The sequence below is a fragment of the Symphodus melops genome, assembly GCF_947650265.1.
Source record: "Symphodus melops genome assembly, chromosome: 8".
In the NCBI taxonomy this organism is placed as follows: domain Eukaryota; kingdom Metazoa; phylum Chordata; class Actinopteri; order Labriformes; family Labridae; genus Symphodus; species Symphodus melops.
Genome location: NC_136698.1, coordinates 782,497 through 796,483, shown reverse-complemented (window position 1 = coordinate 796,483; position 13,987 = coordinate 782,497). Strand labels below are relative to the sequence as shown.

General features: G+C 44.1%; 2 protein-coding genes across 2 annotated transcripts in view; one reads left to right on the top strand and one right to left on the bottom strand.

Moving 5' to 3' along the window:
- Positions 1-12,835, bottom strand: part of prrx1b (paired related homeobox 1b) — a gene marked incomplete at its 3' end in the record, with an annotated part of 14,938 nt that extends 2,103 nt beyond the window's left edge. The window contains exons 1-2 of the mRNA XM_079351063.1: positions 12,051-12,835; positions 1,021-1,196 (exon numbers count right to left, since the gene is read on the bottom strand). Coding sequence (XP_079207189.1) covers positions 1,021-1,196; positions 12,051-12,297 — 423 coding nt within the window. The 5' untranslated portion in view covers positions 12,298-12,835. The remainder of the gene's footprint in view (positions 1-1,020; positions 1,197-12,050) is intronic.
- Positions 1-13,987, top strand: part of LOC306828523 (interferon-induced protein with tetratricopeptide repeats 1B-like) — a gene marked incomplete at its 5' end in the record, with an annotated part of 201,523 nt that overhangs the window by 70,322 nt on the left and 117,214 nt on the right. The gene's annotated exons all lie outside the window — the stretch shown is intronic.

Genomic DNA, 13,987 nt, shown 5'->3' with positions numbered 1-13,987 from the left:
AGAAAATGTAGCTGCGTAAAACAATCAGCTCCCCTCTTCTGTGACTGACTGTATTAGTCAGTGTGATGTCATTCATTTGGACGATCACCGCTTCGTCTTCAGCTCCCGTTCGGCTGCGGCGCTCATGTGTGGAACACATTTGCCGTTTATCACTGATCTGTAAACCTCGGAGGAAATTAGACGTCATTACATCCACTTTGTGATCACAACAGCCCTTTGGGGGAGTTTACAAACCGCTCGCAGAGTCCAAACACTCTGCAGACATTTAAGAGATCACGTTCAGTCGGAGAGAAGGTTCTGACAAGTTCTTATCAGGAAAAACCGCAGCGTGACATCTGAAGGCGTTCCTTAATATGAGCTGATAACGAGTAGCCTCAGAGAGAAGAGGAAGAAGAAACAGATGGAGAAACCCTGCTGCTGCTTTCCACTGGACAAACTCATGAATACAATTTGCACCAAGAGGATCTAAATATGCACCTCTTCCCCGGGAGATTCCTTCAATTAGCACCTGTCAATCACGCTGTAATGCCGAACACACGTTGTGCACGAGCAGGGTAAATGACCCAGCACACGCTTGTATCACACTCAAATGAGGGCAGCAGCTCCTGTGAACTGCACAAAAAATGAGCTTTTTTGTCAGTGTGTCGCTGCAGGCTTTTATTCTGAAAGGCCAGGTCTCTCTCAGAGTCTGTTGTCTCTGTTCACATGTGAATAAACAGCGTCTAGTTGCATAGGATCGCGTCAGCTCGTCAGTGACAGAAATGATTGTGTGGGCATTAAATTGTGATAGTCAGGTGCGAGTGACAGCAATCTACTGGACTCAATTAAACCTAAAAAGATTTACGTGTAAAGCAGAGATTCAGCACTTTTTTTAATCTATAAAATGTGGTTTGTTTCCATCCTGCTTTAAAACTTTTAATACTCTTTAATCTGGTGAAACAGGACTTTTATTTTGAAAGGGAGGAGGATATGGGAACATAGCCCTGTGCAGTGTGCAATGTTTTCCTCGTTCGTTCGTACCTGGACTCTGGCCTCGGTGAGGTTGACGCGGCGGGCCAGGTCCTCCCTGACGAAGGCGTCCGGGTAGTGTGTCCTCTCGAACACTCGCTCCAGAGCCTGCAGCTGGCTGCTGTTGAAGGTGGTGCGGTTCCTGCGCTGCTTCCTCTTCTTCTTCTCCTCCGTGTTCATCTGCTCATCTGCAGGAGAAGAAGAAAGGAAAAAGAGAGGAGGCGGCGTCAAACCTGACCTTTGCATGACTCTGTGGCAACACGGGTCTGATGATGATAGTCGTTAAAGACGCTCAGCTGCAGCAGGTAAAACACAAAGACAGTTTTTAAGCTCCGCGTTGGAGCTCATCAAGTTTGAATCAGGAATACGTCTCCGTGCATCCTCTGCTGCTGCTTCAGGCCGTTCCGTTCATATTCTCCCCGTGCAAACGCCGACCTCCTCCTGCAGGCCAAAGACCTGCACAACCGATCACGCTGGGGTTAGCATACATAGCTGTATTAACGTATGTAGCATTGCTTTGAGGTTAGCATACATAGCTGTATTAACGTATGTAGCATTGCTTTGAGGTTAGCATACAAAGCTGTATTAACGTATATAGCATTGCTCAGGGGTTAGCATACATAGCTGTATTAACGTATGTAGCATCGCTTTGAGGTTAGCATACATAGCTGTATTAACGTATATAGCATTGCTCAGGGGTTAGCATACATAGCTGTATTAACGTATGTAGCATTGCTCAGGGGTTAGCATACATAGCTGTATGCAGGCCCGCCCAGTGAAGGGCCTTTCTCAGGGTATGATTTAAATCAACATATATGTACATGCAATCAGTTCTGTTAGCGCTACATTAGCTTCTTCTGCCTGGCTCCCATCAGCCTTTTTAGAGCAGACTGAAATCAGTTTGTTAAAAAGTTCTCGTTTAGGTCAAAGGCCCGAACCAGCTGCCTCCTTTTCTTCTTCTTCTTTCTTTCTTTTCTGGCATCCTAACTTTGTTCACATCCTGGAATGTAACTCAGTAAAGTAAAGTGCACTCTCTTCTCCAAGTGTCACTACTTGAATTTCCTTCGGGATCAATAAAGTATCTATCTATCTATCTATCTACTACGCTGGTAACATCACAAAGACTCGTCCTGCTTTAAGGAGAGACCGGCAACAATTGAAATGAAATGTGTTTGTGTTGCTTTCAGAGCGAACAGTGAGAATTCAGGCGTAAAAAAAATCGTTGCATAAAATTATGATAGCCCAAGTTTTGCTATCGTCCAAAGGCCCTCCCCATGTGACTGGGACTCGGAAAGCTCTCCCCTTCGTCCCCCCTAATGTCCCGCCCTGAATGTCTTCATGTAGTCATATTTTAAAAACAGATTTTCAGACATGGTCACAGATCTGGTTTGTTCGGAGCCTCAGCTTCAGGTCGCCGTTGAAAGAGGGAAAGCTGGAGCGTTCCCTGACTGAGAGCGACAAGCTGTTTCACAACGCGCTCCCTTTGAGCGACAGAACATAAAGCACTCGGCAGCAACACGTTTCCTGAAAGAGGCTGAGAGGCGGAAAAGTGCAACATGAAACCCGGACAGAGAGGCTTAAAGTTTTCACACAAATTAAATCACTTCATTCGTCGCTCGTTGCACGAATAAAGACGCAGATGAAACAGACTTTAAGAACCAAAAACCCTCCCCGACAGGTTTTAATATTTCACCCTCCAGCTCCATGACAACGAGAGAGCGAGAGAGTGAGAGAGCGAGAGAGCGAGAGAGCTGCAGGCCGGAGTCAGTGTGCTGCTGTTTGTGGCTCCTCGACAAGACCGCAAAATAACACTTTCACACGGAGGAGAAACACTGTGATCGTCCATGTTCCTGCCTAATTACACACACACACACACACACACACACACACACACACACACACACACACGCTGCTCTGTGTTATGGTTGCACACACGTAGGCGGTTAGTTCGCCCTAAGATGATCGCTGACGTTGGACAGAGTTGTGAGAATCGTGCTTTTCTTAAAAATCATCTGCTCGTTGCCGTTTAAAGTCGACAAAAAAAAATTAAAAACTGAAAAGAGGAAGAGCAACCTTTGATTTTTTCGTACTCGTGACCGATAGACATCAAACTAAAAGCTTCAATAAATAACAAACGGGGCGCAGTGATTTAGTTTGTTGTGTTTCCGTCTTTGTTATTCGACGATGGCCAAAGGAAACGAATGTTTTGAGTCGAACTGTCAAAAGAAAAATAAACCGTGCAGCTGCATGAAGTGCTGAGACGTGTTTTAAAAACTGCTGAAGAAGACGCGTCCCTGTGGCGTTCCTAAGTGGAGATTTAACTCTTCAATAAAACTCGAAATTAAAAGCAAAAAGAAAAAAAGGTAAAAAAAATAAATAAAAAAAAAAGTTCCAAGATCAAGTCGAGATCGGTGACACGTCGGCTCTAATCAACCGGGGTCAGCACGGAGATATGTAGCCAATTATTTATTTGTCTTTTATTTTGAAACTCCTGCTTTTCACTCTCTCTCTCTCACTCACACACACACACACACACACACACACACACACACACACACACACACACACACACACACACACACACACACACACACACACACACACACACACACACGGCCTGGTTCTACGAGGATGAAAAAGCGTGCATTTTAAGATGTACCCCAATTTATTAAGTACTAGAACAGGATGTAGACACACACACACACACACACACACACACACACACACACACACACACACACACACACACACACACACACACACACACACACACACACACACACACACACACACACACACACACACCTTACGAACAGGGGACTCTAATTTGAAACTATCCAAACGAGGACTTGTCTTTCTGGTCATTTTAAAAATGTAAAAAAAGTTTTTCCACATTTATTTGTGATGTCTTAAAATTACTTCAGATGTGTTTTTATTTTTTGAATAAGTTTCAGAGAAGGTTTGAGCTCTACATATTTAAGAGGGGACCTCCCTTCACTGCGGGGTGGGGGGGGTGAGGGGGGGTCGACCCAGGATTTCACCTCATGAATGCTTGTTCACTGCAAATCCTTTTAATTAAAAAAAAATACAACACACACGATCTCTGTCAAACACTCTGTCATCAGTGTCAACACAGAGTGTTTGTTTTGTCACCATGTTGTCTAATTTAACCCCCCCCGCCCCGCGCCCCCCCCCCCCCCTGCAGTGTCATCTAATCAACAAACAGCGCAGAGTAAACTCAAACAGCTTACAATGACCACAAACACAGGTCACTGAAACTAAACATCATTTAAACACAATGTGAGTTACATTTCTGCTTTTGATGACATGACAGCTGAGGAGAGAGAGGACATGATGGGGGGGGGTCTTTGGATGTACATGGGTCTGCACGACGTGACGACTATGCTCTCCGGCGCCCTGCACATTTAAGTGTGCGAGCGGTTCTGTGACGTCTCGAGCTTCAGCCGCTCAGAATGATTCATCACAACTGATTTATGAAAACAGGAGAAGAAACACTAAAGGTACATTTGTGTTTAAAAAAAGCAGCAGCTGAAGTTTGTCTCTGATTGGTTAGAAAATGGAGACTCTTTCAAAAGCATCTGGACTTTACTAAAATTTAAAAATATTAAATTCGATTTAATATTTAGCTAATACTGAGATATTATTTAATAATATAATATTTAGCTAACCCTAACCCTTTCAGGAACATACAATAAAAAGTGATCGATAATCTGTGGTGCACTGAAAATGTGTTTCACCTGCAGCTTCCTCCTGAATTAGTCTTCATACACGATCAGGTAGATTTTTGACAGGTGAAATCTTTAGGTGGGATTATAACGAAAGACGTCAGAAGTCGTTCATCCATCTGTGGATGTATTTGAATCTCTCTAAGTGAAATACTCTGTAGAATAACGTACGCTGCCTTTCTGACAAGTCAGTAAAACTAAAATCAAGGCCAAATTCACAACTATCACAACTGCAAGAAAATAAATCTCCACCCAACATCCAACACCCAACATCCAACACCCAACATCCGACACCCAACATCCAACACCCATCATCCAACACCCGACATCCGACACCCAACATCCAACACCCAACATCCAACATCCAACATCCAACATCCAACACCCAACATCCAACACCCAACATCCAACACCCAACATCCAACATCCAACACCCAACATCCAACACCCGACATCCAACACCCAACATCCAACATCCAACACCCAACATCCAACACCCAACACCCAACATCCAACATCCAACATCCAACACCCAACATCCAACATCCAACATCCAACACCCAACATCCAACACCCGACATCCAACACCCAACATCCAACACCCGACATCCGACACCCAACACCCAACACCCAACATCCAACATCCAACATCCAACACCCAACATCCAACATCCAACATCCAACACCCAACATCCAACATCCAACATCCAACACCCAACATCCAACATCCAACACCCAACATCCAACATCCAACATCCAACACCCAACATCCAACATCCAACATCCAACACCCAACATCCAACATCCAACATCCAACACCCAACATCCAACATCCAACACCCAACATCCAACACCCATCATCCAACACCCAACATCCAACATCCAACACCCATCATCCAACATCCAACATCCAACATCCAACACCCATCATCCAACATCCAACATCCAACACCCGACATCCAACATCCAACACCCAACATCCAACACCCAACATCCAACATCCAACACCCATCATCCAACATCCAACATCCAACACCCATCATCCAACATCCAACATCCAACATCCAACACCCGACATCCAACACCCAACATCCAACACCCGACATCCAACATCCAACACCCAACATCCAACACCCATCATCCAACATCCAACATCCAACATCCAACACCCAACATCCAACACCCGACATCCAACACCCAACACCCATCATCCAACACCCAACACCCAACATCCAACACCCAACATCCAACATCCAACATCCAACATCCAACCAAAAAGAGCTCAGGACCATCACACATCGAAACCTCAACAGAAGAACATCCACTTCCATCTACATCACCTCAGGACGGAGGGACAGAGGACGGAGGGACAGAGGATGGAGGGACAGAGGACGGAGGGACAGAGGGACAGAGGACAGAGGGACAGAGGATGGAGGGACAGAGGGCCTCACCCTGAGCCTGACCTCTGCTGTTATAGCCCAGAACAAACGTCCCGTCTGAACGGGTCAGAGAGGGAAACTCTGTGTTTTCTCCTCGAACTGATTTCGTGGGAATCGTCTGTTGGACAGAAACGGTGCTGTGAAGAGAAACTTCCCCACGAGCAACAATAAAGTCTGAAATCAATTAATCAGTCCGGTTTAACTTCATCTGGAAAAAAAACAAACGTCACGATATAAAAAACAAAGTGATGTGGTCAAATCCTCCGAGGAAGGTTTCAAATGGGAACGACTGGAAGGATAAAACTTCACTGGTTACAACAAACACAATCACAGATGCTTCCTGCTTTAATATTTGATTGAGACGGGACTTTTAGGATTCTCCCAGCTCGTCCTCCTCTGCAGGAGACCTCTAAACATGACCTCACCGACACATCGCCTGATATCGAACAGCATCATCGTGATCAGGGCTCCTTTGAATATTTATTCATTTATTTCACATTTTTACACGTTTTCTTTTATGACATGTTCTTCGTCGTCTTTGTCTCTTCTCGCTCGTCTTATTTAATAACATTTCCCGCTGGGATCAATAAAGTGTTTCTGATTTGTTTTTAATTTTCACTTCATTTCATCTCTCGTTTTATTCTTTTCATGTTGTTCATATTCGACTTTATCTCTTTTTATTGAGTCCGACTCCTTTAAAGTGCTTCAGCTGTTTTTATTGTTAATCTTTTTTACAGCCCCCCCCCCCCCCCCCCCCCTCCATCTTTTTACTCTCTTACTTTCTTTTTTATTATTATTATTTATTTTTCTCTGCTTTTGATTTCTGTCGTCCCGTCACTTTGGATCTCTTCTCGACGCTCTCACTTTTTATCGTTCTGATGCTTCGTTGTTCTTACTTCTAAGGACCGTCGTCCTTTGTGCATTTTATTTTCATGCTTTTTGTTTTGTATCTTTTCTACGTGTGATTTAAATGAAATGTAATCAATCAGTTCGGGGTGGGAATCAGCAGAGGTCAAAGATCTCCATCCTTGAGTCACGCGTCGACGTTATTGAGATTTGAAACGATACAGAAATATTGTGATTGAGCTTTTTTTAACTGCGCGTTGTGTCGATAAAAGTGAATCAACAACTGTTCAGTCTCACTACATTTTCTTTAAGTCTACACCAGCGGAGTGGAGCCCACAGACGGAGGCTGGACACACAAACATGGACGGACCACTGAACCATTGAATTTAACTTGTTCGAGATGAATCAAACGTCCCCTTCAAGTCAAAATCCAAAAAGCATTTTCACCATAAACATAATAAAAAATATCGACACTCGTCGGCCGTGAGTCGACATCACATGGCCTGACTGTCTGCTGTGTCGACCTCTCGTTGTCATATTCCTCCTGCACGTCTTTAAACACTTATTATAAATATATATGTACTCATCCTTTCACACACACTCACATCCAAGGACACATCGGACATGTTGCTGCAGCAGCTGGGGATCGAACCCTCGACTCTCCCACTGAGCCACTCACTGCACGTCGTGTCCTGTATCAATCACTTCCCCGTTTATATTCTACGTGTACACACTGTTTATCTGTGTTTATCTTTTCTACTCTGTTTACATTTTTATTTTCTTCTTCTCGTCTCTGAGCTGCTGCTTCATGTTTTCATACATCACACATTCAACAAACTGAAAACAGCCGTCCACTGCACGCATCCCGGCGTTCACAGCGAGCGCTGATGTGCAACACTCGGCCCTGCAAGAGCCCGAGTTTGAATAAAAGACTGAAAGAGCTCAGAAGGAAAACTAGAGAATAAAGTGTGAACAGCAGGTGGCTGTGATCGAGCGACTCCAACACGGGTACGACGAGTCCGGAGCTGAACGAACCAGGATGTGGCGTTGAGCTCGGAGCGGTCAGGCGATCAGGCAGCGAGTAGAAGAATCGTTTGAGTTTTTCAGAATAAAACCTGAAGCTGCTCTGCGTGAGGAGCAAGTCGACTTAACGTGTCTCAGCTTCTCTCACTGTAAAGTTCACATCAGAGTGGGGACATTAAGATGGGATTAAAGGGGAGGGGCTTCTTCCTCATCAGTCATCGAGTTTAATTATTTCACTGTCAGACATTTTCTTTTTTCTTACTTCAGGATTAGAAGTGATGTGAAGCTAAATTCTAAACATGTTTCTTCTTTTTTTACACATTGTGACGGCTCCTTTACTTTGTTTTTATTCTTCTGTTTCTTTTTATTTGCTTTTATCAGCTGCTCCTGCAGACCTCCATCTCCCATGATTGGGATCGAAGTGTGTTTAAGTTTTCGTCGTCGTTTAGTCGAGTTGTATTTACGCTCCGCCTCAGATGTTTATATATTTTTTATGTTAATATTTCTCTTTCAAAAATATATTTTTATTTTATGTTATTTTATTCTATTTAATGTCTTTATATTTATTCTCTGCTCGCTTGAAAAATTCACTCGACTGTCCTCGACTCACCGGAGATTCGGTGGATTTTGTTATTACCCTTAATTCATCAGGAAGGACCCAGTGAGACCCCGAGGACTCTTTAGCATGGGGGCAATAACACAGGGGGTCTCACCTGGTGGGTCTGGACCCAACAGTGGGTCTCTGAGCTGTTTTCAGAAGGTGTGCCGGGAAGGATTCTACGGAGCGCTTCTTTGAACAGGATAGTTCGGGTCAGTTTCTCGGTCCAGACGATTTGTTTCTTTAAAAAAAAATCTGATTGGTTGAAAATGATGAAAGGTCTCGAGTATGTGGAGGCGTCCATTAAGAAGCACCATAAACAGTCTTGTTTTGTTTGTGTCGAGTAGACAAATAAAAAACTAAAATCAATAAATATTAATTCAGATAAAATGTTTTTTAAATGTCATCCAGACTTCCTGATCCTTTATTTATTTTTTTCCTTAGATTCAAAAATCTCCACTTTAGAAAATGTGAAAATGTTTGAATGTAAGGAAAAAAATAAATAAAGGATCAGGAAGTCTGGATGACATTTAAAAAACATTTTATCTGAATTAATATTTATTGATTTTAGTTTTTTATTTATCTATTCTGGAAAGTGAGACTCCTTTGTTTGACTGCAGCTTGAAGTTGAATTTATTTATAGTAGAAACAGTTTCAATACAAAGCATGAAACTGATGTGCTGCATAAAGAGTAAGTGGTGCTAATTGAAGCTCGGGTCCCTCGTTGGGCCTTTGAATACGTCGCTTTAATAGCGTCGTCAACATGATTAAAAACTGTAGAAGAAGAAGACTGAAGCGCAGCTAGCATCTCTCACAGCTGTAGATTGTTTTTTTAATATGATGTTCTGAATGTTTGAGCCTTTTCTCGAACACGCGCAGAGAGGAAGCCGCACGCGGAGAACCAGAGACCGCGCGCTCCTCTTTTACAGGCGCGAGGTTCAAATTAAAATGTCGTGACGTACTTCATTAGCGCGCGTGCTCCTTCTGATGACGTGACACCCGGAAAAGCGAGCCTCATTAAAAATAAATATAAATATATAAATGTAATTATCATCATAGGAAGGCGTGCACGCGCATGCACGCGGAGGTTAACACTTCATTAAAAGCGCCTTTCATTTGATTAATTGCTGATTTTATTGTTAATGTTTTTGCTGCTATTAAGCTATTTAAACTTTTATTTTGAAAAGTTTAGTTTAGTATTCAGCTCGTTTTACTCTCAAACAAAGAGACTGTTCATGCTGTATTTACACCGGCACATGATAGTTTCATATTAATGACATGTTTTTGAGATTTATTTGTATAGTACAATAAAATGAAATTATTCTTCCTCTGATAGAAGCAGGAAATAAAACGCTTCAAATCAAGATCACGTTAAATTCGTGTGCATGTGTTTTTCTTCTATGATTAAAGTTTTGATTTGAATTTTTTTATCCTGCACATGATGTCTTTATTTGTACTTCACCATTTATATTCTTCATGGCGCACCACATTTCAATTAGGATTTTTTTTTTAAATTCACATGGAGAAATTTAACTGTAAAATATGTTAGTTTGTTTAAGTGGAGAGGAAGGAGAAGGAGTGTAACAGAGAGAAGGATCAGCCTCAGGTACATTACAAATCGAATTTATTAATTTAATAACTTAATGAATTAATCTAATTTAAACAGCTAATCAGCATCCTCCTCCTGGCACGCGCCATCACACTGATCTCAGTGAAAATTAAATTAAGAAGAGGGCACGCGCCTGAAAGTGAACCTCAGAGATCCTGTCAAATCAGCTGAAAACACCAATCCAGGAAAAAGTGAATAGTCTGCTGTGTTTGAACTATTTAGAGTAAAAGCACAAACAAGGTCACGTTTGAAAGGTAACCCTCTGAAGTTTCTTCACAAACAGACAGAATCACTTTGTGTTATTAAATAATATACAAAACTAAAAATAATGTTTGTTTCCGCCTGAATATTTTATTAACATTTTTACATGTTTAATTTTGTACTTTAAAGTTGTGCTCTTCTGATCTTGATTTATTTGTGTTGTATTTCATTTCTAGATATTTTGCAGAGATTTAAGGTATTTGATCATTTTAAACGTGTGTTGCTTTTCCTGTCATTAAATTGGTGAAATAAAACGCTGCATTAAAGATATCTGACTTTTTTTTAACCTCTGAAGGCTTAGAAGCGTGTCATGTATTTTTTTTTGTTTCATTATCAAACCAAATAAAAAAATAAAAAATAAGAAAAAACAGTTGAACTGGTTAGTGACCTAATCTCTGAACTGAACCCCCCCCCCCCCCCCCCCCCCTATTTAATGCCTTTAATTGATGCATTAAAGACACGCGCGCTAATTTGGACAAACGATCGCTCTCCGTGTTTGTGAAAGAGTTTGACAGAACGAAAATAACCGAGAATTAACGACGTGACCCGAGCCACTTCCTCATACATATTTCTCACACCGATTTTTAGCTTTTTTTAAAAATAACAAAAACAGTCATTAAAGCCTGACAGAGTCTGGAAACGAGCTGCGAGGAGGAGGAGGAGGAGGAGGGAGAGTTTATTTGCTCACTTAATGGAGCGAGCTGCGTGGAGTTTATCCACGTTTTGGTCAACTTCCATGACAGCAATCGGGCTTTTAATTGCAGCAAAATTGGAAACAATAACCCGGATTGTTCCGCGTGGACTCTCAGCGGCAGTCGATCGAGCTGTATCCGCTTTGAAGTTCACCAAACTCGGCCTCAGTTTGACGCGCACACGGAGGGAGTGGTGCTCCAAAAACTCAAATTACAACAAACATTACTCCTCAGCTAGGCTTCAACACATGTGACCCACTCTTTAAATGACTCATTTTTAGGTTCATAACAAAAAACACATTTGAATCTATTTTGACTTCTGTCTTTCTAATAAAAAGATCAAAAAGCTGCGCAGACACGAAACGTGGCCTCATTCTGCGCAGATAAAAGTGATTTATGACCCCGGAGTTTGTCTCGCAGGGTTCCCTGACTGACCGTGTCCACCAACATCACCATACCTCACTGACATCAAAGTGTTAATGGTAAATTAATGGCCGTTTTGAGGGGGGAGGCCGTCAGGGATGATACATTGCCAACACTCACTAAAGGATTCCTTCCATGCGCTTCACGTGGAGCTCCATTCATGCTCTCAGCACGCGCACACACGCCAGGACGTAATGAAAACAAATGACTTTCAGCCTGTCATTAAGACTACATTTGGGTGAGATTTTCCAGAGATGGATCCTGATAGCGTGATATTCTCACATCTGCACACAGCGAGGAGGAGGAGAAGGCATTTTTAAGATATTTTTCTGACGACATTTTAAAGCAGTTTTTTTTTTTTTACTTTTCCCTCTCAGCTCCAGCGCTCCTGCTTACTGCACTTACTCTCCTGCTGGGTCGTGTCGCTCCCGCTGGTCAACCCCGGGGACTCCAGCATATTCCTCCCCGCCTCCCCGACGCTCTCGTCCGCCTGGCTGCCCACCATTTCCGCGGCCTCTTCCAGATCCAACAGGTGGCTGACCGAGAAGTTCTTTTTGGCTTGCAGGTTGTCCAGGTTCGACGTGATCGGACTCTCCAGGCGGTTTGATATAGAGGCTTGCCTGTCCATTACATGTGCATAGCTAGAAGTCATGACGCAAGAGAACAGCGGGAGGAACGGAGCGGCGACAAGAAGGTGGAGAAGAAGAAGAAAGAGGAAACAGAAGAAAGGCGAGCAGAGAGGATCCTCCGTGCATAGGACGCACGAGCAGCAGCAGCGCCTCCAGGAGCCACACAGAGACCCGGGTTAGCCGAGCAGAGGTCGGGGGTGCTCACATCCAGATCAGAAAAACTTCAGCAAACTTTTCTCCTCGCCTACTTTTCCACATCAAACTGAGTACAGCCAATCCATCCAGCGGCGCGCGCGCAAACCAGATGTAGCTTCGATATTTCAGCTCGTCCTGCTGTTTGAGCGCGAGAGAAGTCCTCTGAGGAGAAGAAGAAGAAGAAGGAGAAGCTCTCTTCCCAGCCTGTCTGACTCACATCTGAGCAGGAAGAGCTGCTGCAGCTGAGGATGAGGATGATGACGACCAGATGCGCAGAGCTCCGTGTGTGCGCAAAGCTTGCTCAGCGGCTGCTAAGGCGCGAGGAGGCAGGACGTAACTGCCGCACCTCCAGGCTACACACCCTAGTCTCTCTCTCTCTCTCTCTCTCTCTCTCTCTCTGCTCAATGAAAGAGAGAGCGCCCCGTAATTACGTGGCAATGCCTTCATGTTGTGTGTGACGTTTCACAGCCCACCCCCCCCCTTATCCCCATCAGCACCGTCAACACCCGGGTTTGGCCTGTTTTTGTTGCCCTTGTTGGCAGACCTCACACGCTAATGAGTGTGTGTGTGTGTGTGTGTGCGCGCGCTGATAAACCCACTCAGTGTCCTGCGGTCAGCCACCAGTTAAATCAACTATAACCAGGACCAACCAGTGATCCTCTGATCTGCCCACATGAGCAGAGCTTTTTCAGGAAGAATAAACATATTTAGAGGTGATTAAATGTGTTACAGCAGGCCCCTCCCACCAATAACATTAAAAATAAAAAGTGAATGTTGCCTGCAGGCCTGTAAAGACAATCTAATGTCTTCAACCTGCAGTCTTTGTAAATACCAGCAGGGGGCGATTCCAGAAAAACTAATCTTGATCGAAGTGTGCGATTAAATGTACGATGGTCCCATTTACAGTCGGGGACGTTTTGCTAGAAGCTTGGACCACCAGGGGAACAGGCACCTTGAGCTCCTCTCTCCTCTGCGTGTCGCTCGCCCTTTATAAATCTTAGTTACCACATATTTTCCTGGGAGCGTCTGAGTCTCGTCGGTTCCTGGAGATTGTTGGTGAGGTCGGCTCTCGAGGAGACGGAGCTCCCCCTACCTTCAGCGAGGTGACACTACTGCTCATGCACGACGCTCATGTCTCCATCCACACACACTGTACGGGGGGATGTTTTGATGACTCAGCAGTTTTGATTGGATGAAGGATCAGAGTTATTCACAATAAGGCGTGTAGCTGAGCTGATTGACAGGTGGGCGCCGTGTAACGGTTTGTCAGGAGGCTTAAAACCCGCCTCAGCTCTCAGCCTGTCGTTAGCTTGACTCAAAGTTAGCCTGAGACAGCGTTTCCAGCACGGAGACCACCATCCATGGGACTCCAGCGCCCCCTGCAGGGACACACGGGGGACTCCAGCGCCCCCTGCAGGGACACACGGGGGACTCCAGCGCCCCCTGCAGGGACACACGGGGGACTCCAGCGCCCCCTGCAGGGACACACGGGGGACTCCAGCGCCCTCTGCAGGGACA